Below are 25957 nucleotides of genomic sequence, written 5' to 3' on the forward strand. Positions count from 1 at the left end.
GGTCAAAACTGCCAGGGTTTGACTCCGTTAATTTCCAGTCTTTTCCTCTTCCTTTAGAAATGCCAGACCCTACCTACACAGGACTGAGTCGGGGTATGTGGCCGACTGGCCGTGCATGCTGCAGCTGGGTGATCACTGCGATTCTCGGTGTGATCTGGGCCTGTGATTCTTCAAGCTCATCCTCTCTGCTTCTCTGTGCTATCACTCTGACTCCTGACCCCCTCCCCACTGTGTGTCTTACCCTCAAGTCACTCTCTGATTCAAAGATGAGCTGCCAATCAAATGCTCCCCTAATGAACGACCTAATCACTTTATAGCATGTGTACATTCAAAGAGCCTATCCAAGGCCTTCTGTTTGCCAGGATGGGAAGCCATTGCCTAAAAACTAGGCCTAAGCCCAGTATGGAGGTTGGGTGACCAGCCGGTTGACCTTGGCAATGGGCCCTGGTTGTTTTGGACCGCTTACGACTGTGTAATGGAACCTGGGGCCAAAGCTGACAAAGAGGCATCTCAAGGGGCCTTAAATCCAGCAAGCAAAAAATGGAATTACGTTCTTATTCTGTAGCCCAGGGTTTCTCAAAGTGTGGTTCATGGACCACATACATCAGCATCAGCAAGAGGTGTTTGGTTAAAATGCAGATTCCTGGGCCTAACCCCAGATTGAATCAGAGTCTCTGAGGGTTGGGCTCAAAAAAAGTCTACATTAGACACAAGCTCTTCAGATGATGCTGGTACAAGTTTGAGAACCCCTGCTGGAGAATCGCTACAATTTGCAAATGGCCCCCTGTGAGTACTCCAGCCAATCCTGCGAGGCCAAAGACCAGAACCTAAGAACAGAGATGGGGAAATGACACCTTTCTGTGGATGATTCTGCAGCTGTCACTTGACTGCACACACATGTGTCATGGGGATGAGATGAAGGGGAAGGGAGAATTGTAATGAGTGTGCACGATCCCTTAACAGGCATCGCTCCTTTTGTGGCCCTGGCTGGCGTTCTGGGCGTCTGTATCGTCCTGGCAGTATCCATTTGGCTTTTCAGAAGGAAGAAGAGGTGAGCTGATTTGGGCCCAAGATGGGAGTGGGCGGCTTTGTGTCCAGGAGGACTGATCTGTTTCGGGAAGGCAGCCTGCAGAACGAAGAGCCCTGTCACCTGTACCAACACTTATCCTAGGAGTGCCATTTCCCAAACACCACGGATCCAGTGAGACACTGGATGCTGGTGGTTCAAGAGTCATTGCACTCAGAGTTGGAGGTGTGTCTGCCAGCTTTGCTGCCACTGCTAAGACCTTGGACAAGCCTCTTGATTTCGAAGGGAGGTCCCATTTACCTACACACAAGCACCAAGGCTGTCTTCTAAGATCTTGACATCTGGTTTTTCTTCCCTGAACCCAGAGGAAAACTGAGAGAAACTTTTTGATTTCTTACTCACATTGATGCCCTTTGCTTGTGTTTTTATTGTCATGTTTAGTTTTTCCTAAAACCTAATTTATTTTTCCTGGTATGAAAAAAAGAGGTTGTCAGAAACCCTGTAGGAATCAGAGATTTGAAGCAGGGTGGTAATGAGACCTTCGTCAAAATGCAGGTCTAGTAAGGTCAAGCGTTAAAAGAGAACAGTTGAAAAATGAGCAGGTTCCCTTTCGGTTAATGCTTTATTGGGGGGTGTTTCCTCCCAAGACCAACAGAATTGGAGAAAGGTCTCCAAGGGAGGAATCTGACTTGCCTCATTCCGTAGCTGAGTTGGGCTGCTCTTGCCTCTTTCCACTTTGACTAACAACACTCATGTGTCCTTGCTGTTCCAGCAGCAAAAAAGTTGCCAACAAAGGAGTTATCTACAAACCGGCCATCATGCAGGAGACTGAGACCCATGCCTGAGGCCCTGGCATGCCCAGGCATGTCCAAGGAAGGACTTGGCTTTGGACACAACCTGCTGTGGCTCCCTGGACACTTGAAATACCTGAGGGTTCTCTGGAGTTCCACCCACAAGCACCCCAGACCCTTGGGGGACCCCACCATCCTGATGCCATGCCACCCCCCAGTGGGAGCGTGGATGGGGAAAGCTTGCCTAGGAGGCAGAAAGTCTGAGCTGTCTGCTTCGTGAGTGTGAGACCATGAAGTGGTCCGGATTCGGGGAGCACAAACCACGTCACCCGCTGTGGGCTGTTAATGTTTAGAAAACACTCTCATCCAGGCCTTCACTTGAACGTGGTTTCAAGTGTCCTGGCAATTCTGCTTCTTGTCCGTGCTTTCAGACCAGAACACGGACTCTCTCTGCACTCAGACTTAGAGTCTGCTCTCGAGACACAGTTTCTTGTTGTCTCAGTTGGCTTGTTGTCTGCTTTCCTTCTGCTATGACAAAACCTTTAGTCTGACCTTACAGCTGGGGGGACGGGGGTAACAGGAAGGGTCAACGTGTCCGAGACAAAAAGAAAACGAGAGATATTCTTTGCAATATCGTGGAGGCATTTTCCAAGTCCTTCCCTTTGTTTGTTTGTTTGTCTGTTTAACTTCTTTATTGGAGTATAATTGCTTTACAATTGAATCAGACGCACTGAGTGGACCTCAGAGAGCGAGAAGACATGTAAGATCTGGAAGAGTCTCACTTTGGAATGAGAACTGGAATCAGAAGTTGCTTGTCAAGCCCTAAGTGTGAGGACAGACTATTAAGCCCGACCCAACCTCCTGTCAGGGGGGGAGTCGTTATGTTTCGTACTTTACGGATTTTATAAATAATTTGGCTATTCCTTGAAAATGTGTTGTTGCCTTCTTTCTCCTCGAGGAGACGTGAACTCTGAGATGACCTAAGCTGCTTTTGTGTCTAAAGGAAACAGAAGCAAAATGGTGGAAGAGCTTTGTCTCTCAGGCCCAAATTTTATCTCTGCCACCTTGGCGGTCTGTGTCCCTACTGTCAACCTGGAATTGGGACCAACCAACTTCTCTGACTTGGAAGAAGATATCGAGCCATGGCCGAGTGAAAGTATATTTTCAAACTATGAAAGCAGGAAGTGATCTGTGCAGGGGCTGGCATCATGGTATTCAGGGACCAGAAATAATGGAATGTTACAAAGATCCTTCATGGTCTTCCCCCCAAGTGACAGCTTCTGAGATGATGTAACTCCTTTATTCTCCGTCCACCGACGTAAGAGCCCAGCAGAGACCAGTTAGTTCCATGACTGAGAAGGAGGCCCCCACCACCAACCTCTCCTGGCCGACACCTTGCAGTTCACAGAGCACCTTCTAATTCCCACTCTCATTTTGACAGCATGAGATGTCCTCCTGAAGCATAGGTTTCTTTAGATCGTCTTTTTCCCTCTCCTCCTCCCTTGACTCTGAGAAGTCTTCTCTTCTCTACTGTCTTAACTTTTTGTAGTGATGGCAAGCCCTATGTCTTTGTAGCTTGTTTGCTAGGCGGAGTTACAGATGGAGACTCAGGGGGGTGTGTGTGTGTGTGTGCGTGCGTGCGTGCACGTGCATGAGACCTCTGACCGCCCTGGAGCCAGGGGTGGCATCCGGCCTTGCTGTTAGCACACCAGCCTGATGCTGATCAAGTGACAGCAGCGACAGCCCTCAGGACAGAGCACAGTGGGAATTAGACGACGCTTTCTTGGCCTCGTCCCAAAGCTGCCAATCAGAAACCAACAAAAACCACTCCAGAGCTGTGAGGTCTCTACAGCTTTTAGGGACAGATTTTGTGAGAGCACAGAGAGAGCTGTGCTGTACCTGGGACAATGGCTGTTCATAAAAAGGGAGAGTTATGGGGGAGGTGGAAACAGTGACAGTTTTCCTGCCTCCTCCCTCCTCAGCACAGCCTGGGCTCTCGGCCCTCTTGGCTCAGACGAAACGAAGCCAGGGAGAGGGCTCCAAGGATCAACACTGTCACCCTCCTTGCTACTCCGTGTGGGACTCCCGAGGATCCAGCCCTGCAGCTGGGAAAGCTTTCCTCAGGTTCTCACTCATTCCCTGACACTGGCTGCCTCTACAGGAAAGCGCTGCTGAAGCTCCTCTGCCTCCCACTGACCCCTGGGAGGGCCCAGGTGCTGTGCTGGGTGCATGGCAGGTGAAGGTAACAAAGACGAGGAGGCCCCGGCTGGGGCAGGGACACAGGGCAGGCCCTGGCTTCTTTGCCTCTCACGAAGGGGAGGTCTTCAGTCTCTTTGCTCTGTTTCGTTAGTGTCAAATGGTAAAAACCTATACTTATTTCCTTAATAAACATTCTAGGACTTTGCTGCATTGACTATTAATCCCATTTTAGGTTCCACCTTAAATTCTTTTCCCCTTCACTCAACTCTCTAAATTTTCACTGAAAATATTTGATCTATATTTAGAATTTATAAAAATTTACCTTTGAAAAAGCATATTCACGTACCCAAGTTGCTCCAAACACAAAGTTTTCCAAATAACTGAATTATCAGCTTTTAAATTTAAATTTATTAAAATAAAATAAAATAAATGGAGTTTCTCAGTTTCAGTAGCCACACTCAAAGTACTCAGCAGCCACGCATGGCCAGTGGCCAGTAAGAGCTACTGTGCAGATATGGAGCCCTGACCTCCTTTGACATATCCTGTGGAAGGGTTAAACCTAGATGACTTTCACACAGAATAAACCCTGGAAGAAAGCTCCGGAAGGTGAGGATGGGGGACAGGATACAGAGATGGGGGAATCCAGAGAGGGTGGATATGGAGGATGGGAGAAAAGAGGGCATACGGAAAATCAGGCCCAAGGGAAGCAGGCCAGCAGCCCTTAGGCGTGGCTCCCCTCGTCCTTGCACCCCTTCCCCTCGCCCCTTCCGGGGGTCCCCAGCCCTCCCTGCCCTGGCCACACCCTTCAGCCACGCCCTGGGGTCCAGGTGCTCAGCAGCGACCTGGCCTAGGGCGTCGTTGCCTTTGCGGGAGCTTCCGCTGCGGGCATGAGGGCGCCTGGTTAACTTCCGGGGACCTCGCTGCAGGACCCTGGCCAGGTGCTACCTGCCCCCCTGTGCCCCCAACACCCCCTCTTGATCTCCTTGGAGTCTGAACATTCCCGCGCCGGACAATGCGGTACGAACACATTCTCTACTGGAACCTGCCATCCTGAAGGGGGCGAACACCTGAAACCCGGGTCTCTTGACTTGTTAGCTGTGCCCTGTCCCTCAAGTTAGAAGGAGTCACCTTCCTTCGAGATGTGGGGAGCAGCTCGAGACCCACTTACAGGAGGAAATGAGACCTCTGGGGCCACCTGCCGGGCAGCAGAGGAGCCTCCTGGGCAGTGGGTACCATTCTGGTGTCACCATGCATATCCACATTGGACCCGGCGGGCAGGCACGCTTGGCCCTACGTGGTCCCCTGGCTGTGATTCAACTGCCGCAGGGTGTAGGGGAAAGGTGGGAAAGGTGCGAGGCCGAGGCAACACTGCAGGGGAGGGTCTGTCTGCCCCACCCATATGCCCTTTCACTACAGAATGATGGCAGAAACAAGGGCCAAAGTGCTCTGTGGTATGGAATTGTTCACCAAAAAAAAATTATTGCAGGTCAGCATATCATCATGACTGCAGGTCAACCGGGGATTCAGTAATGCCTCCCGCTTGTATACCCTTGACTGTTCTGACGCACCTTCACGCCTTTGTGCAACAACCCAGGGAAAGAGGGAGCGCTGCCCCTCTATCTTATAAGTGGAAAACGAAACAAGGGCTGGAGCTCTGGGCTGAGCCAAGGCCACACAGCTCCCGCAGCGCTCTGATCTCCAGCGGCAGTGCAGGGTCTGCCCTCCACAGCCCCGGGGCCACGGAAACACCTTTTTGTAACAGAATTTGCCATATGCTTATCATAATCACGCCACAACGTCATACTCCGCCCCCCACCCCCCACCCCGCCGCCACAGGATAAAGGCCCTAAAGGTATCTGTGCCAACAATTTCTGGAAAATCAACGACAACCTCCAGCCTCCAATCTGCTTCATAACATTAAACTCTGCCATCTGCTCAGGAAAGTCTGAGGAAGTTCTGCCAACTGCCAGCAGACAAAGGAGTCAGCTTAACTCCTGGGGTGTTACCCTCACCTCTAATTCAGCGAACCAAATTCCCAGGGACACGTGCACTGAACTTTCTTCCTGAAGCTGAACTAGAGACAAGGAATAAATACGCACACAAATATAAACAAACACACGCATATAAAAATTCCATTTGTATAAAATTCTTAAAAATGCAAACTAAACCACAGTGACAGAAAGCAGATCAGCGGTTGCCTGGGGAGGAGGTGGTGGCTGAAGGGATTACGAAGGGGTATGGAAAATTGTTGAGGTGATGGATATGTACGTTATCTTGCTTGTGGTGATGGTTTCTCTACATATGTCAAAACGGCTCAAATTTTATACTTTAAATAGGTGTCATCTTACATGAATTATACCTCAATAAAGAAGAAGAAGAAGAAAGGGAGAAGAAGAAGAAAAGGAGAAGGAGGGGGAGGGGGAGAAGAACCACACAGCCAAATAACATCCTGCCCCATCCTGGCATTTCCATTCAGAGCTTATCCCCTTGGTCCACCAAGAAGGAGAAGCCTGGCCAGGCCTGGCACACTACTCTGGGACTTGTCCTGTGGGTGGGAGCCCAAGAAGGAGCATGATCTCTACTCAAATGGCCACTACGACCTCTCCACACTGTAAGTCAAAATCATTATTTCTGCTCGAGTTCACTTGTTTCAAATATTAACTTTTAATCACCGCTATGAAGACAATAAACACAGGGCCGGGCTTCCCTAGTGGCGCAGTGGGTAAGAATCCGCCTGCCAATGCAGGGGACACGGGTTTGAGCCCTGGTCTGGGAAGATCTCACATGCCGTGGAGCGGCTAAGCCCGTGCGCCACAACTACTGAGCCTGTGCTCTAGAGCCCACGAGCCACAACTACTGAGCCTGCGCCTAGAGCCCGTGCTCTGCAACAAGAGAAGCCACCACAATGAGAAGCCCGCGCACCACAATGAAGAGTAGCCCCCATTCACCACAACTAGAGAAAGCCTGCACACAGCAACGAAGACCCAACACAGCCAAAAATAAAAATAAAATAAATAAATAAAAAAATAAATAAACACAGGGCCTACGGGTTCAAGGGCACACTGAGATCTCTAGAGCAACTCTGTGCTGGTGATGACAGAGTTGACCAGCTTCTCTGAAAGAAGCAAAGACTATTCTGGTGAGGCAGGTAACATAACCAGTTAGTTCATCTGCTGAAACTAGTTTCCCAAGCTACCTAGACATCCAACAACAAGTCTCACGCATCTTAGTTTCTCTCCTTCCCAACCACTTGACACATAACCATTTGAAAAGTTTTCCTGAATATGGTACATCTTTTTAATGGAGAACAAGACTGGTCAGGAGCTCATCACTCCCTCTTAGCTGCTGGGTGAAATCTGGATTAATCTCCTGTGATACTGGGATATAACACGAAATATGTTCTTGGTCTTTGTCTTTGGTTCCTGGCACAAAGCTCCTAAATGTTATTCACAAGAAGCCCTTTTAAGCCACACCTCAGCTGATGCTAAAGAGGTGATGAAGCTTGGAGGATGAGGGCTGAGGAACCAACCATGTGACTAGAGAGTTAGAACTTTCAGTCCCACCCCCAGCCTCCAGGGAGGGGAGAGAGGCTGGGAATTGAGCTCAATCACCAGTGTGGGGGGGGCGGGTGGGACTTCCCTGGTAGCACAGTGGTTAAGAATCTACCTGCCAATGCAGGGGACATGGCTTCGAGCCCTGGTCTGGGAAGATCCCACATGCCGTGGAGCAACTAAGCCCGTGCTCCACAACTACTGAGCCTGCGCTCTAGAGCCTGAAAGCCACAACTACTGAGCCCGTGTGCCACAACTACTGAAGCCCGCGTGCCTAGAGCCTGTGCTCCGCAACAAAGAGAAGCCACCGCAATGAGAAGCCCGCGCACCACAACAAAAAGTAGCCCCCGCTCGCCGCAACTAGAGAAAGCCCACACGTAGCAACGAAGACCCAATACAGCCAATAAATAAATCTATCTTAAAAAAATCACCAACAGGGAATGATTTAATCAATCACATCTGCATAATGGGACCTCCATAAGAACCCTAAACAATGGGATTCAGAATGCTCCCAACACAGAGGTGCTGGGATAGTGGTGCACCCAGAGACGGCATGGAAGCCCTGTGCCCTTGCTTCATACCTTGACCTATGGACCTCTTTATCTGGCTGTTAATATCCTTTGTTAATATCCTTTATAATAATCCCTTATTAATATATCCCTTGTTAATATCCTTTATAATAAACTGGCAAATGTAAGTAAATGTTTACCTGAGTTTTCTAGCAAATTATCAGACCTGAGGAGGGAGTCATGGGAACCTGTAATTTACAGTCAGAAGTACAAGTGACAACCTGGGACTTGCAATTGCTATCTAAAGTGGGGGCAGGCTTGTGGGATTGAGTCCCTAACCTGTAGGGTCTGCAATATTTCTGGACAGTTAGTGTCAGAATTGAGTTAAATTGTAGAACAGCCAGTTGGTGTCCACTGAGGACTGGAGAATTGTTTGGTGTGGAGAAACCCACAGTTCTGGTGTCAAAAGTGTTATAAGGAAACAGCATTTTCCTTTAGCTCTCTTCTATCATTCAAAGTAATTTCCAATTGCCTTTCTTTCTCATACCTCCTTATTCCAAAGCAAAGATTTAATGAGCAACCACTGTTTGCTAAGCACAAATTAAGTGCAACCATGATTCAAATAGATAATTGGTATCACAATCTCATTTAGGGAGACAGACAAAAAACATTAACCATAATATATAGAAGAGTGGTATGAAAAGGTGCTATGCGCCTATTAACAGAAGAAGGACTAAACAAACTGTACATCCGTAAGATGGAATACCATTCAGCAAAAAGTTACAATTTACTGATATACCCCAAGACATGAATCTCAGAAAATTATGCTGAGGAAAGAAGTCAGATACAAACGAGTACACTTTGTGTTATTCCATTTTTATGAAGTTCAAAAGTGAAACTAATCCATGGTGATAGAAGGTGGAACAAGCAGCTGCCTCTGTGGAAGGTACGTGGATTGACTAGGAAGGAAGCAAGGGAACCACCTGGGGAACAGGAAATGTTCTATAGCTTGCTGGGGTGGTGGTTACGCAGGCGTACACATTTGTCAAGACTCATCCAATTGTATGCTTCAGATGGGTGCATTTTACTGTGTGTAAATTATTCCTTGATTTAAAAATATGTACGTGTTAAGGAATCACAGTGGAAAAAGACACTTGTTTTTCTAAGTCTAATCAGGAAAGACTTCACAAAGACTGACACTTGAGCAGGACCTTGAAGGAGGAATACGATGTTTTCTACCTGGAGCGAAAAACAAGAACAAAGATGTGGAGGTTTGAGAGCTCATGGTGCATTTCGTAAACAGAGGCCTCAGGGATGTGTTTGAAAATGTCTGGGAAGGGAGGACAGGGAATGGTGGGGGGCAGGAAAGTCTTTTGTCATTTACAGACAGTTCTGGGTGTATTCCGATGCTTTTGCAAAACTGTTCCTATAAAAGGGTTTCATCTTCAAGGAATTCATGGAAAAGACTGACAAATACAGGTTTCTGGTAACTGACTATACTGCTGAACTGAATGAATAAGCCTTTTCAGAACTCTAATGGAAAACTGATGAATTCATCAAAGTGCTAACAAAAGATCAAGATGAAAAAAAAATTAATTACATGGGACTGAGTGAACTGATGAGGACAATTATAATTTTTGTGACTTTCTGTTTGAATATATATTAAAAAAAAATCCCACAAGGACTCAGAGGCAAAAAATACACAAATCAATTTTCACTGAAAAGTAAAGGTGCTGTTACAGTGGAGGATTACTGGACTGAATGTCAATATTATGACATAGTATGAGTGTGTTTTGTGTTTGGTAATTGCAATCATTGTTGCTTTTGTTGTGGTCATCCATTCACAATGCTTGGTGTCAGTTTATTTATCTCTTGTAAAAATAAAATACAGTGTGTGTGGGGGGGAAGGAAACTCGGAAATGCAGAGAAATGTAAAGTGTATTTAAAGTCACCTCTTCTCTAATGCAGATGCTACTAAAGTTTTTGTGTTTTTCTCTCAGATATTTTTTCTATATATTGATACTTTTAAAAAGTCTTTAAGTAATTAACAATAGCATGTTGTTATTTAATATTTATAAACCTAATTTTTATTTGCTGGATAATGTTTCTTTGAATGGATTTGTTGGTCTAACCTTTTCCTTGGTGTTAAATATTAATATTTTTCTTCTAGCTTTTTGCTACTATAAATAATGCTGTGACCAATTTTTTTTAAATAAGAGGTTTTCCATATTTAAAAATATAATAATAATAATATATGCTCATTAAAAAATACAAATATTTAATTATGAATAAAGCCAAAAGTCCCCCATAATCCTAACTCCCCAAATAGTCATAGTTATGTATGTTTGTGTGTTAATATTCACTTTTAAATATTTAATAAACGGATCTTACCTACTTTCACTATTGTATTCTTGGTATCTAGCACAATGTCTGGCATAAAAAATATTTATTGAATGGAAGAATGGTCTATACCTTGCTTTTGTTTTCTAACATATTCCAAATATCCTCATTCTTTCTAATGGCTGTAAAGAGTTCTGCAATTGGACGCCAAGCTCTGTTGAAAGACGTTCATTGCAAATTCCTAACAGTTACAAGACTATCACAAGATCCTATGTATTCAGATGTATTTCTGGAAGATAAATTCCTAGAAAAGGAACTGCTGGTTCAAGAAATGCACATCTCAAAATCTTATAGATATTTTATAAATTTTGCTAAATTACCACCCAAAAGGATTGTACTGATTTGTCTGCTTTTAACATGCTAAACATGACAAACAGCAACATGCTGTTTCTACCATGTGCTAAACAATTCTTTTTTTTTCATTTTATTGAGATTAATTGACATACAGCACTGTATAAATTAAATATGTACGGTATAATGCTATGACTTACATACATCATGAAAATGATTATCACAGTAAGTTTAGTGAACATCCATCATCTCATATAGACACAAAATTACAGAAACAGAAAAAAATTTGTGTGTGATGAGAACTCTTAGGATTTACTCTCTTAACTTTCGTATATAACATACAGCAATGTTAATTATATTTATCATGTTGTACATTATATCCCTAGCACTTATTTATCTTAAAACTGCAAGTCTGTAGTACTTTTTGACTGTTTTCATCCAATTTCCCCTCCCCCCACTGCCCACCTCTGATAACCATATATCTGATCTTTTTCCATTTGTTTGTATGTTTGTTTGCTTGTTTTTGAAGTATAGCTGACCTATAACACTATATTAGTTCCTGTTACACAATGTAGTGATTTGTTATTTCTACACACTTCAAAATAATCACAATAAATCTAGTTACAATGTGTAACCACCCAAAGATATTACATAGTTATTGACTATATTCCTCACACTGTACATTTCATATCCATGACATTTATTTTGCAACTGGAAGTTAATACCTCTTACTCCCCCTCACCTATTTCCTTCCTCTCCCCACCCTCCTTTCCTCTAACCACCTGTTTTGTTCTCTGTATCTATAACTCTGTTATGGCAAGATTTCATTCTTTTTATGGCTAATATTCCATGGTGTATGTGTGTGTGTGTGTGTGTGTGTGTGTGTGTGTGTGTGTGTGTGTGTGTATCACCCATTCATCTACTGATAGGCACTTGGGTTGCTTCCATATCTTGGCTATTGTAAATGCTGCAATGAACACAGGGGTGCATATATCTTTTCTAATTAGTGTTTTTGTTTTCTTTGGATAAATACCAAGGAGTAGAACTGCTAGATCATATGGTAGTTCTATTTTTAATTTTTTGAGGAACCTCCATCCTGTTTTCCATAGTGGCTGCACCAATTTACACTCACCAACCATGCAGAAGGGTTCCCTTTTCTCCACATCCTTGCCAACACTAGTTATTTGAGGTCTTTTTATGACAGCCATTCTGACAGGTGTAAGGTGATATACCACTGTGGTTCTGATTTGCATTTCACTGGTGATTAGTGATGTTGAGCATCTTTTCATGTGCCTGTTGGCCAGCTGAATGCCTTCTTTGGAAAAATGTCTTTTCAGATCCTCTGCCTGTTTTTTAATTGGATTGTTTGTGGGGGTGGTTTTCTTTTTTCTTTTTTCATTGCAGCATTTATAATAGCCCAGATATGGAAGCAACCCAAGTGCCTATCAGTAGATGAATGGACAAAGAAGATGTCATACACACACACACACACACACACACACACACACACACACGTTGATGTTGAGTTTTATGAGTTCTTTATATATTTTGGATATTAACCCTTTATCAGATATATTATTTGCAAATATCTTCTCCCATTCAGTAAGTGGCCTTTTCATTTTGTTGATAGTTTCCTTTGCTGTGCAAAAGCTTTTTAGTTTGATATGGTCCTGTTTATTTTTGTTTTTGTTTCCCTTGAGACATATCCAAAATAATACTACTAAAACTGATGTCAAAGAGAGTACTGCCTACGTTTTCTTCTAGAACTTTTATGGTTCTATGTGTCTGTTTTTATGCCAATACCATACTGTTTTGATTACTACAGTTTTATAACATATCTCCTTTTTTTGTTTGTTTTATTAAAGTTTGGTAGAATTGTTCAGTGAAGCCTTCTAGTAATTTCTTTACATAAACCGCAAATTCAATGTCTTTAATAGATTTTGAGGATTTCTGGTTAGCTCCAACATGTAAAGAGCTTGAAAGCTGTCACTCTCACACTTACAATAAGAAAACACTAAACACATTGTAAAGCAATTATACTCCAATAAAGATGTTTAAAAAAAAGAAAAAGAAAGAGAAAACACTCAACAAACTGAAAATCAGTAATGTTTCTCACCCCCATTAGAGAACTGAGGTCTCAGGACAAGTCATCATCCTGAAATCTGGAGAGACAGGTGAATCCAGAGAGCTACAGCTGAGATTTGCTTACCTAGAGCAGAAGTTCGTGGAGCCATAAACAGGTAGGGACACTTAAATGCTAATTTTGACAAATTGGTAGAGCCTAAGTATGGAATAGCTTAAAAGTGAGAAATTCCTAAGACTAGAACAGAGTCTTAAGAGCCCCACACTTTTGAGGGTTTTTACCTCCAGAAGCCCTGTCAAATTCTCAGTGAAGAGCCCCCCTGTGGCTCCAGCAGGGAGAGGGTAAGGATAATCATTGTAAAATATGCCCAGAGGGACTTCCCTGGTGGCGCAGTGGTTAAGAATCCTCCTGCAAATGCAGGGAACACGGGTTCGATCCCTGGTCTGGGAAGATCCCACATGCCGTGGAGCAAATAAGCCCATGTGCCACAACTACTGAGCCTGTGCTCTAGAGTCCGTGAGCCACAACTACTGAGCCTGCGTGCCACAACTACTGAAGCCCGCATGCTTAGAGCCCATGCTCCACAACAAGAGAAGCCACCGCAATGCGAAGCCCGCGCACCGCAACGAAGAGTAGCCCCTGCTCGCAGCAACTAGAGAAAGCCTGCACGCAGCAACGAAGACCCAACACAGCCAAAATTAAATAAGTAAATTTATTTTTAAAAAAAGAAAAAAAAAAGTAAAATATACCCAGAGCATTCTCCATTACACAGGCCTACTTTCCAGGAGAAAAGACAGTACAAGAGCCTTATCCCACCTAGAAAAAGGGCACTTCTCCCACTCCAGCCCCCTTTAGCCTTCCTGTCTCACCTAAGGGGAGGAAAAGAACTAAGAGACACTTAGTTAAGAGATGTAGCCCCACCAAAAAACTGAGATTTAGTCTTAAGATTATAGGACATGGTCCCTCTCCCACACCAACCTTACTGCCACCTCAGTAGGGCTCCAATATAAAAACAGTGGGTTACAGTTCAAAGATCTGTAAGACATAGACTTTCTTTGAGAAGGAGCACAGGGGAAGCCCAAAGTCAAGAGGGGAGACAACAACAAGGACACTAGAGGAACTTGAAGCCTCTGGTACTTAGAGCTGCAGCAAACATTAAATACGGTCCAGCTTTTGCCCAGACTGACATAAAATTTACACTAAAGGCCTATTTACTTCAGTTCCTATTACCTAATACATGATGTACAGCTTTCAATAAATAATCACAAGGCACATTACAAGGCAAGAAAAAACACTGAAGCGATATAGCGATAGTCTGATTTTCTAGTTCTTCTTGAGTGAGCTTTTTTAAAAAGGAATTTGTCTACTTCATTTAAGTTTTTAATTTACTGCCTTTAAGCTATTCATAATATTCCCTTTTTACTTAATAATGTAGAGGCTCTATTGATGTCTCCACTTATTCCTGATTCTCATGATTTGTGCCCTCTTTTTTTCCTTATCAATCTGGACACAGCTTTACCAACTGTATTGATTTTCTCAAAGAACCAGTTTCCTTTTATTGATTGCTCCATTGTTTTTTCTGCCTTCTATCTCACTTCTGCTATTCTCTTCACTACTTCCTTTCTTCGGCTTATTCTAGCTTTCGTTTGCTCCTGTTTCTAGTTTCTTAAGTAGAAGTTTAAGTTCTTGCTTTTAAACATTTTAACTTATCTAATGTAAGCATTTAATGCTAAAAAACTTCCCACTCTATTCTCTCCTTAGGGACTTTGCTTTGGCAACTGTCCCCTCTCCTGCACCAATGTTTCCCTTTCCACTGAATCCTCCCCATCTTCATATAAACATGCTGTTACAGTACAATGTTAGAGAGAAAAAAGAAAAGAAAAGAAGAATGCCGTCTCTTGCCCTCACATCCTCCTCAGGCTATCATCCCATTCCCCTACTATAATTGTACGGTTATCTGTACTCTACATGCTGTGGCTACTTTCTTATCTCCCAATCTCTATAACCCACTCCATTTAGATGTTCACCCCTACACTAAAATTGCTTTTATCAGAGTCACCAGAAAATTCCATCTCTCCATGTGCAGCAATCAGTTCCTATTCCTCACCTTACTCATTGCTCAGCAGCGGTTGACATACTTCCCCCTGGCTCTCAGGCCACCACACTCTCCTGGTTTTCTTTCTTTCCTCAGTGATGACCCCACCTGCCCTTTCCTACCTGTCAAGTGGAATGCCTCCGGGTTCAGCCCTCAGTCCCCACCTTTTCCTTTTGATATAACTCCATGACCCCCCTGCCCTTCATCCGCTCCAAAAATTTTAAGTATCACCTTATGTATTCAAGCTATTCTATACTATTTCCTAATTTGTAGTGCATTTGTAGCTGCCTTATATATTTCCTAAAAACAAAGATCTCCACCATCTTGTTCTTTTCCATCCTTTAAAAGTATCTCTCTCTCTCTCTCTCTCTCTCTCTCTCTCTCTCTCACACACACACACACACACACACAAGATAAAGTATCTAACACAATGTTCTGTGCATGGTAAGCCCTGATTAAATGCTGTAGACTCCATCTCTGATTTTGCCCAAGCACAGAAAATATGTATGGATTTACAATTAGGTATAAGCAGGATTTACAGTGACCCACACTTAAGTGGGGTCACCTACTAATTACCACCTACTAATTATTGAACCTTAAAGTCAGGACCCACTCAGGGCTCATAATCTACTGTCGTCCCCTTAGAATGTGTCAAATCCCCAATTCTTTTACTAAGGCTGAGACCATAAGCCAGGTGAGTGGTTCCTTCTATTCAGCATTTTCAATAAGGCGAAGGTAAAATATGTAGTTCTTTCCATTGGGGGTTTCTCATATGTTGAGGCTGGTCACAGGGAAATCCCTGTTCCAACTAAATATCAAACAAATAACAATTAAACTGGAGCCACGATTTCAGTGTGGAAGGACCAAAGAAACTGTACATGAATCTAGGCGGTTACCTGAGGAATGTGCACCTTTTCCATTACAAGTCAGACTAAAGAGTCCTTGATTCCTGAGGATATTTCATCCAATAATACAATTAACATAAACCTGGAGCAGCCACATTTGAAACCAGAGTGAAAAGGCATCACATGTTTTTGCGTTTCAAGCCCTAACAATTCTCTGTGTAGCGTGTCTGATGTTGAAGGCCAAGCTCAGCCCTTAGCTGCACTGACTCCTCGCCAAGGGAAGAAAAAACAAAACAACTCTACAGGCTGCTCAGGGTCACTGGAAACTAAATTGTACTCTCCTAGTCAACCAACTCCCACCTTTAGCCAGTATTCCATGATGGTTTATACATTCACTATTTTACAGTTACTTAGGAGACTTTTCAAGGGCTTTCAGGACCTTTGAGGATTCTCCTCCATTTGGTTTATGACACCTCAAGGAACTTCTCTGCACCAAACTGCTTCTGAACACACAGAAACGAAACAGGCCTTATAAATTTTAAATCAGATAACAAAAATTTCTCTTTGAAAAGAGTCTCCGAGTTGACCAGTGACAAATAACATAATGTACAGCCAAGTTTTATAAGAGACAAAAATTGTAAAAAACAAATACTGCAGGATACACTATTCCAAAGAAGAGGAAACATGAGAAACAAGTAGTGACAAACAATCTTTTTATTGTTTACTGAAAAATACAGCTCTGGAAAGAGTCTATTGCATTGTGTATTGAACACAAGGTCTGACATTGCAAGGATACATGACATAACAGTATAACTTATATAAAATGGTACATATTGTACATAGAGATGGTGCCCACCCCTCTAAACACTAAAATTGAACGGAATGAAGTAAAGTCTTTTATTAAATGAGAAATGTAAACATCGCAATCATAAACAAAGTGCTCTAAGCAAAGAACTTTGAGATTGTTTTGTTGTGACATCTATCTACCTGGAGTTAGGAGTGGTGCAGCCTAGGAAAAACTTAGCCAAATAGAAAGCGAGCACGCTCAAGGAGCTCATTCCAGGGAGCGGGCTGCTGATGCCTGAGACAGGCTGCCACCCTGGCTTCGGCGGAGCCCTCAGGTCCACTCTGATCATTAATCCATGTCTTGGGGCTAGTTTGAGGCGAGCGGGAAGAGGACCAGGTAAGAGGAAGCTTCTGTCATGACTCCTTGTCCTGTACCAACTCTACAGGATAAGAACACCTAGCATTTTTGACGTGTACCTGCCATTCTCAGCAAACAATGAAATGTGCTTGAGAAGTAAAATATTAACATTGGGAACAAAAGCCATCTTCTATACAGTCTTCAGATACCATTCATTCCTTTCAGCCATGTTTTCACTAAGCTGCGCGAAAAGAGGCTGCTACTATACTGCCAGTCACACAGGCTAGGATCAAGGGTAACAAAACTCCTCCCATTACAACTGCTAATTCAGATGAGTTAAAAATAAACACAAATTTATTAGAGAACCAAAATCGATCTCAATTATTCACATGGCAACAGAGTCAGGTGCTCCAACAGCATTCACATGCCAAGGTCAGCTTTAACTACAGCCACACTTCCCTCCAAACTGAAAAAGCCCCGTGTGGAGGAGAAGATACAAGATTTCCACCACCAGCTCCTCTCCAAATATTATCAGGGCTCAGAAAGCTCCGTAGAGATAACAAACGCAAAAAATAAAAATTAAAAAAATAAAGCGCATCTCAATATATACACACAACAGAGGAAGACCGCTCTCCCCCGGGCTTCCTTGGCATTAGGCAAACAAAGCTACTTGCAATAATAACAGTGCCTAAGCTGACTATGGCAATGCTCACAAGAGAAATAAGGAATTACAAAGTTCCTTTATTCATAGGTAATCAAGGATTATTAAACGAACTATTAAATAAAACTAAGACAACAGTCTCACCATCAAAGAAAATTTTCTTCCTGCCCGAGATGTTTTTATAAATGAGATGTCACAATATCCCAGATTCCTCCCTTAATATTAAACTACGAATGCACACAGGACATCCTCAGAGCTCAAGCATGAGCAATATCAATATTCTCAGATATTTCTATACTTTACAGATCAGCAAATATTTAACCAGACTATCTGTTTAAGAGATGTGTATGTCAACAGTAATAACCGACTCTATATTTTTCCTATCCTGTTCATCAAAGAACACCATGCTCCTATAGCAACGAAGCCCAGTTCAGTGGGTATCTTGGTTCCCCTCAACTCCGCACAATAGATTTTACTATTCAGTCTCTATGTCCTTGATTCTTCTATGACTCACCTAGTTTAAAGAAAATCCTGTAAAAGGTGGAAAATTGTAAACCCCAGCAAAAACATTGGTATTAGTGCTGAAGTAAGCTTTAGCGGAATAACTATAATTGCTTATGGGACTGTTTACAGCCTTGCTAGAAACCCTATTCCTCCTGAATCCCTAGATTGAAAAATTCAAATAATTTAAACGTGAGAGGGGATTTCTCTGATAAAGGTCTAGTTCACGTGAAAGGTTCTGCCCCCTGGAATGATGTGTGGCTAACCCAAAATACCGGCTGCGTTTCCAGTTTAAACATGTCTGTTATTCTTCCCCACCCCAGTATTGTCAAATTCTCCCATCTGTCACGTCACTGGTGAGCCCTCTCATTTGCTGCTTCTATTTCTTTTGGCTGTTCTACCGCACACACGGGATTCACTGAGCTTCTCACTTAAATGTGTAGCGAATTTACATTTCACACCATCAGCTTCCTAAAAGCCATCAACTGGGAACAATTGCTCTTTACAAAGGAAACCAAAAGCCTTGTTTGGAAGCTGAACAAACATCTTAGATATTCCTATAAAGGGAATGCTGTTCTCTGTCAGCAAAACCCAGAGACATTTACAAGATCTAAAGATTATACGGGCTATGTTAAAAGCATGAATTTGGCAGTTTAAGTCATATTTCCAATTTTTCACTACACCATTTGGGGAGAAGTACTAGTTAATATCACAAGAGCAAATTATAAGTGTCAACACCACCCTACTAGCTTGTTTTCCTCCTGCTTTTCGTAAACTTCTGCCAGCTCCAGTGAAGCCTGTTCCAGGGTACATCACTCAGCAACCTGCAGAGCTGCTCAGAGATAGAACAAGAGGCTTCACGCCTCAACTAGTCCGGCAGCAAGCACTCAGCTGGTAAACACTGCCTTGGGGCAGAGCCCATGGAAAGCTTTGAGCCCAGGAAAGACTTATAGCAGTTGCACAAAAATTCTTGGTCTTATATCATTTTCCCAGGAAGTTGGAAAATAATTGGTTTTTAGTTAAAGAAACATAATCTATGCTCAAAAATGTAAGGTAATGTAATGCTTCAAACAAGCAAAATCGAGAATGAAAAAACTAGAGGAAAATACAGTCTATTAATCAACAGCTTACCTTGGTTAAATGATCATAGTTAGTCAGTGCAATGTATTATTATAGTCAGAAGCACGGCCCACCATGTTCTCATAAAACAGGGTACCAGTGAAGGACGTGAAAACAGTTCACAGAGATAATAGCCCTTTAGCCATCTGTGACTTCAAAACTCAAAAAGACGAAGGCTAACCAGGATTTGACCTTCAGATACTTACTTGCCCAACACAGGCTGAGTTAAGAGACGGCTAAACATCTGACTCTTATTCACTTACGGTGTTCTCAGGAAGTTCCTGTTTGGACACCGATGGTTCTCCACCTGGCTGCAACATCGGAGTCATCTGGGAAGCTTTAAAAATATCACCAAATGCCCAGACCAATTAAATCTGGAGGGTGGAGTCCAGAAATCAGTATTTTTTTATGCTTCCCCAGGTAGTTCTTTCTAATGTGCAGCCTGGCTGCACACCACTGATGACTCCCCTTTCAGAAAGCGGTTGCATGAAAGCCATGCTGTATCTAGATAGTTTGGTTTTATCTAATTCCACCAGGAAAAGGGATTTTTAGAAAGAGGCACCGTTGCGCTTCCTCTAAAGAGGCAGCTTACTGTTTGAGAAGCGCTGGTCCTTGGAGGTTATCTGGAGCGCTGGTTGAAGAGGAGGGAGTCCTTGTCTTGGCAAAGCAGGCAGAGTTTCAGGCTTCGGCAGCTGCCTCCAGAAACAAAGAAGGCCCAGATGCCCGTGAGCACCAGGATGATGTATGCCAACACCAGATTTAATCCAGAATAAGGACTGATGAAGGTCTGCAAGGGGAAAATAACAGCAAGCTTATTAAACATGTAGAGTAACCAAAGAAAAAGGAAAATATGAAATACTTTCAATAGCTGAGGTGTGCTTCACCAAACGTGCGATGCATGTCATGCACCCACAAAGACACGTAGCACTAACCTAGTCAACAGACACTAGCCCGTAAGTCTGTTTCTGTGTAAGTGAAATGGGACTGAGGTGAAGCTAAAATAACACCAGTAAGGCGCTTAGGACAGGTTCTGGCACAGGGTATCTGAGAATAGTCTTGATAACAGTCATCGCCACGTGGGCCAGTTAGTGTTGTCCCGGCTTCCCCAAGTCTTCCGTGTTGGTCTCCCCGGCACACGTGGCACGTTGAGGGCAGCAGCAGGAAGGGCCATCGAGCGTGCCTGAGGGGCTGTGCTGTGTACTTATCACCTGGGTCACACACTCCAGTCCCACGATGATAACCTGTGAGCTAAGGGTCCATTTCACAGAAGAACAATCTCAGATTTAAGAACCTGACAGGCTAGGCAGCTAGGAAAAGTGAAGCCAGATCTGGCTCCCCAAGTGAAAAGATGCTGGGTGTAGGAGAGCTTTTGACTAGAGTGAGGCAGGGGGCATCTCTGTCTAGCTGAGCATGGGCAGGGAAGTGCCCAGGGCTGGTGAAGATGCAGGAAGGCTGAGATGCAGAGAGTTTATTTGCCTTGAGAAAAAGGACAGCTTTTTAGAGGTGGGAACTGTAACCTGGCCGCCAAGCTTCTCTTTGGGTCTGTGGAGAGAAAATATTGGGTTGGCCAAAGGTTCATTAGTTTTTTGTCCGTAAGATGGCTCTAGTAGCACTTAGTTGTCTTTAACTTCATTCAGAACAATTTTGTTAGATTGTATGTGACAGCTGTCATATCAGCGTGCATTTAAAAAAAGACATCAAAACTGGTGACTTTTTGTGTAGCCATCTTAATATTGAAGATGGAAGAAAAAAGCAACATTTTCAGCATATTATGCTTTATTATTTCAAGAAAGGTAAAAATGCAACTGAAATGCAAAAAAGATTTGTGCAGTGTATGGAAAAGGTGCTGTGACTGATCGAACGTGTCAAAAGTGGTGTACAAAGTTTCGTGCTGGAGATTTCTCGCTGGACCATGCTCCACAGTTGGGTAGACCACTTGAAGTCGACAGCAATCAAATGAAGACATTAACTGAGAACAAACAATTTTATACCATGCAGCAGATAGCTGACATACTCAAAATATCCAAATCAAGCACTGAAAATCATTTGCACCAGCTTGGTTATGTTAGTCGCTTGAGTGTTTGGGTTCCACATAAGTTAAGTGAAAAAACCTTCTTGACCGTATTTCCACATGCGATTCTCTACTTAAATGTAATGAAAACGTTCCATTTTTAAAACCAATTGTGATGGGCAGTGAAAAGTGGATACTGTACAACAATGTGGAATGGAAGAGACCGTGGGGCAAGTGAAATGAACCACCACCAACCACACCAAAGGCCGGTCTTCATCCAAAGAAGGTGATGTTGTGTAGACGGTGGGACTGGGAGTCCTTTATTATGAGCTCCTTCCAGAAAACCAAACGATTAATTTCAACAAGTACTGCTCCCAATTAGACCAACTGAAAGCAGCACTCGACGAAAAGCGTCCAGAATTAGTCAACAGAAAAAGCATAATCTTCCATCAGGATAATGCAAGACAACATGTTTCTTTGATGACCAGGCAAAAAACTGTTACAGCTTGGCTGGGAAGTTCTGATTCTTCCGCTGTATTCACCACACATTGCAGCTTTGGATTTCCATTTATTTCGGTCTTCACAAAATTCTCTTAATGGAAAAAATTTCAATTCCCTGGAAGACTGTAAAAGGCACCTGGAACAGTTCTTTGCTCAAAAAGATAATCAGTTTTAGGAAGACAGAATTAGGAAGTTGCCTGAAAAATAGCAAAAGGTAGTGGAACAAAAGTTACACTGTTCAGTAAAGTTCTTGGTGAAAATGAAATATGTGTATTTTATTTTGACTTAAAAACTGAAGGAACGTTTTGGCCAAGCCAATATATTCAAATGCCAACCCTAGAAGGTAATCAGAAGCCAGACCTAACGGAATACCCAACAGAAGATAGATGTTACATAACCAGGGCACAGTTTTTAACCATTTCTGTGTTAACTGGCTCTTAGAGTTAGCAAGACAGTGAGACAAGTCCAGGTTACTTTAGTAAAAATCCCTAGTATTAAGGGAACGTGAGGGAACAGCATCTTTTTCAGCTGCAGCATCTTTTTCAGCTGCACAATTGCTGAGGGTTCCAAAAGTTCATTTAAAAACTGCTGATGAGATGCTGTGAGATACTAGTGAAGACCACAGTGCCTATCCTAACGGAGCTTATATACCAGTAAGGGAGACAAGTAATGAATGAAGAAACAAATAAATAATTCCAAATTGTGATGAATGCTAGGACAGAATAACTACAACTGAGATGGTGCTAGCATAGGTAAGAACAAGGCGATCTACCTACGGGGGGTCAAGGAAGGTGCTGAGGAAGCAGCATTTATGTTTTGGGTTTTCTGTGTGTGGTACGCGGGCCTCTCACTGCTGCGGCCTCTCCCGTTGCAGAGCACAGGCTCTGGACGCACAGGCTCAGTGGCCATGGCTCACGGGCCCAGCCGCTCCGCGTCATGTGGGATCCTCCCGGACTGGGGCACGAACCTGTTCCCCTACATCGGCAGGCGGACTCTCAACCACTGCACCACCAAGGAAGCCCAGAAGCAGCATTTAATCTGAGACTTACAGGAGGAGGGAGCCAGCCTGGTGTAGACCAAGGGAGGGAACCAAAGGAGGTCTGCAAAGAGTTCATTGTAGCTGAGAACATGAGAGTTGATATAAATGATGTGTAGGGGTGGAAGGGCAAGCACTGAGATAGGAGAGGAAGGCAGGGGCCAGCTACACAGCATGTTGGTGAAGAGTGTGAATTTTATCCTCAGTGCAATGGAGGTGCACAGAAGGGTTTTAGGTTGGGGAGCTGAATGATTTCAGATTATTTATTTATTTATTTTTTGGCCGCCCTGCACTTGCAGGATCTTAGCTCCCCGACCAGGGATTGAACCCAGGCCACGGAAGTAAAAGTGCTGAGTCCTAACCACTGGACCACCAAGGAATTCCCATGATTTTAGATTTTTAAAACTGCAGATAATGGATTCAAGGAGGCTATGGTGAAAGCAGGGAGACTAGTTAGGAAGACTCTGCACTTAATGAGGAGAGTACAGGTTGGTGACTTAGTCCAGGGTGATGGTGGTAGAGATGGAGAGAGCAGATGATTGGAAATGATGGGAGTTGCTGCTGGATGGAATGTGAGGGAAAGGGAGAGGCCAAGAATGACTTCCATGTTTCTGGCTTTAGGTAAATGGTGGTGCTATTTAATGAGATACAAAAGACTTGAGGGTCTTCCCTGGTGGTGCAGTGGTTGAGAGTCTGCCTGCCAATGCAGGGGACACAGGTTCGTGCCCCGGTCTGGGAGGATCCCGCGTGCCACAGAGCGGCTGGGGCCGTGAGCCATGGCCACTGAGCCTGCACGTCCGGAGCCTGTGCTCCGCAACGGGAGAGGCCACAACAGTGAGAGGCTTGCGTATCGCAAAAAAAAACAAAGAAAGACTTGAGGAAGACCAAGCTTAAAAACTTGGAGTTAATAAGAACCTGCCGTATAAAAAAATAAAGCAGTCTTAGAAGCGTGGTTGAACAGAAGGCAAAATGCACTAGAAGCATGAGAGAAGAAGCAGAGACAGAGTTTGTGGAGATAACACTTTGAGAAATTTTGCTGCGATGGGAACCAGAAAAAAAAAGTCATAGCTAGAAGGAGAACAGGCGATAATGAAGAGTTTTATTTAAGATATGTCTATATGCTGGTGAAGCGAGGGATAGGCTGGTGATGTAGGAGAGAGGGCACAGTCAAAGGAGTAAAGTCCTTAAATAAGAAGGAATTAGGTCTGAAGCCGAAGTGGAGGGACTGGCCTTTGATAGAAGAAAGGATACTTCCTGTGCTGGGCCAGGGTATAGTGGGGAGATGGGTTCTTCTTAACAAAGAATAGGCTCTGATTGGGTCAGTTTGTCACCTCTGCCCAGCAGGGGTAGCAGGGGGAGTGCCTCCAAGGCACCTCACTGTCCTCACCCTCACCCTGCCTGCACATGCCCTTGGATTCAGGATACAAAGAGTGACAAGACAAGGTCCCATCACTGATGATCAAACTCTAATTAGAGAGGCAGATGTAAAAACTGTATCAAATAAAATAATGCTAGCCGGGGAGAGGGGTTATAACACAGCTATAAATAAGGGCTAGTGGTAGTGCTGAGTCAGAAATGTACACCTTTTCCAGGGAGGCCTCACATGAAATGCTCAGGAGTTTTCCAAACTGACCTAGGTTAGGAGTCAGTGTAGATAAAACAGCACAAACAAAGGTACTCCCTGCTGGGGAGCCACACTGGATCAATTTAGATGGAGTGTATGATGTGAACTATGGGGAGCGGCAAGAGGTAAGTTCTGCACCACTAAAATCAGTAAGAGGCTTCTGTCAAACACAGAAGTCTGGGTTTTATTCCACTGGCCTCTGCTACAGCTCATCACTCTCTCCTCCTCAATACGCTTGGCTTCAGGACACCTGGCTCCTGGTGTTCTTCTACTTCACTAAGTTGCTCCTTCGCAGTCTCCTTTGCTGGCTTCTCTTCCTGCCCCAACCTCAAGGCTGGAATGCCCCAGGTCCTATCCTTGGGCCTCTTCTCTTGTCTGCTTATACTCACTTCTTGTAATCATCTCTTTGAGCCTGGATTTCTCTCCCAAACTCCAGACTTTTTCATCCAACTGCCTAACTGACTTCTCCACTTCAATGTCCAACAGGCACCCCCAAGGTAACATGTGCATAAAGAACTCCTGATCTCCCTCACAAGCTTCTCCATCCCAGCTGATGGCAACTCCATCCTTCTAGTTATCCAGGCCAAAAACTTTGAAGACATCCTTGGCTCCTCTTCTTTCTCTCCCTTGCCTTATCCAGTCTGTCAGGAAATACTGTTGGCTCTACTTTCAAAAATATGTCCTGAATCTGAACATTTCTCATTATTTCCACTGCTATCTCACCCAAGCTGTCACGATCCTTTTCCTGATGACTGTAATCTCTTCCTTCATCCCAGTCTACTCTGAACACAGCAGTCAGATGATCCTTTTAAAACGTGATTCAAGTCATGTCCCTGTACTCAACACCCTACAATGAATCCCATTTCACTGAGAGTAAAAAGCTCAACTCTTGCATTATCTACACGTGGTTCTCATTTCCAACCTCTACTTACATCCCCAACTTCAAATCTGTGACAGTATCTGCTACTAACTTCCCCAGGCTCACCGGTTCTGGCCACCCTCACTGCTATAAACATGCCAAGCATGTTCTTTAGTCTTAGGACTTTGCCACTGGTTGTTTTAGTCTTGGATACTCTTTCTCCAGACAGCCACATGGCCAACTTCACTTCTTTCAAATGTCACCTTCACAATGAAGCCTACTTTTGACTACATAGTTCAAAAATTCAATATCCCCAGCCCACACAATCTGGAACCCTTTTAACCTGCTCTACTTTCCCTCTTTTCCCACAGCACGCATCAATTTCTAATATACTATAAAACTTTTTATTATGTCTATTGCTTACTGCCTCTCTCTCCACTAGATGGTAAACACAGGGTCTTTGGTTTTTGCACTAAATTGTTTTGTTCGCCTAGAACAGTACCTGGAACATAGAAGGCTACTGGTCAAATAAATGAATGGCCAGTTGGATCCATAAGAAGGACATTTCCTTTTTCTTGCAACTTCCTTTCTGTTTATTAAAGTGTACAAAGTAAAAAATTTGGAACATGCCAAAAACCATGAAGAATAAAAGAATCCACCCAAAGATGAAAGTTGTTAATATTTTAATACACTCTCTCACCAGTGTTTTT

At 43.6% G+C, this 25957-nt stretch overlaps 2 protein-coding genes across 11 annotated transcripts in view; one reads left to right on the forward strand and one right to left on the reverse strand.

Annotated features, from left to right (window-relative positions):
- The window catches only part of CA12 (carbonic anhydrase 12), a 61129-nt gene extending 58380 nt beyond the window's left edge, over positions 1-2749 (forward strand). The window contains exons 9-11 of one of the 2 annotated variants that reach the window (XM_059057777.2): positions 58-93; positions 964-1051; positions 1800-2749. In XM_059057777.2, the coding sequence (XP_058913760.1) occupies positions 58-93; positions 964-1051; positions 1800-1872 (197 nt within the window). In that variant the 3' untranslated portion in view covers positions 1873-2749. The remainder of the gene's footprint in view (positions 1-57; positions 94-963; positions 1052-1799) is intronic. The other variant, XM_059057779.2, reaches the window with a different exon arrangement.
- Positions 1-25957, reverse strand: part of APH1B (aph-1 homolog B, gamma-secretase subunit) — a 117450-nt gene that overhangs the window by 61679 nt on the left and 29814 nt on the right. For 6 of the 9 annotated variants that reach the window (XM_059057807.2, XM_067029706.1, XM_067029705.1 and 3 more), the window contains one exon: positions 19809-20003. In XM_059057807.2, coding sequence (XP_058913790.1) covers positions 19836-20003 — 168 coding nt within the window. In that variant the 3' untranslated portion in view covers positions 19809-19835. Of the gene's footprint in view, positions 1-12886; positions 12978-16487; positions 20004-25957 lie in introns of those variants that run through there. The other 3 variants (XM_067029709.1, XM_059057805.2, XM_067029707.1) reach the window with 3 other exon arrangements.

The sequence above is a fragment of the Kogia breviceps genome, chromosome 3, assembly GCF_026419965.1.
Source record: "Kogia breviceps isolate mKogBre1 chromosome 3, mKogBre1 haplotype 1, whole genome shotgun sequence".
Lineage (NCBI taxonomy): Eukaryota > Metazoa > Chordata > Mammalia > Artiodactyla > Physeteridae > Kogia > Kogia breviceps.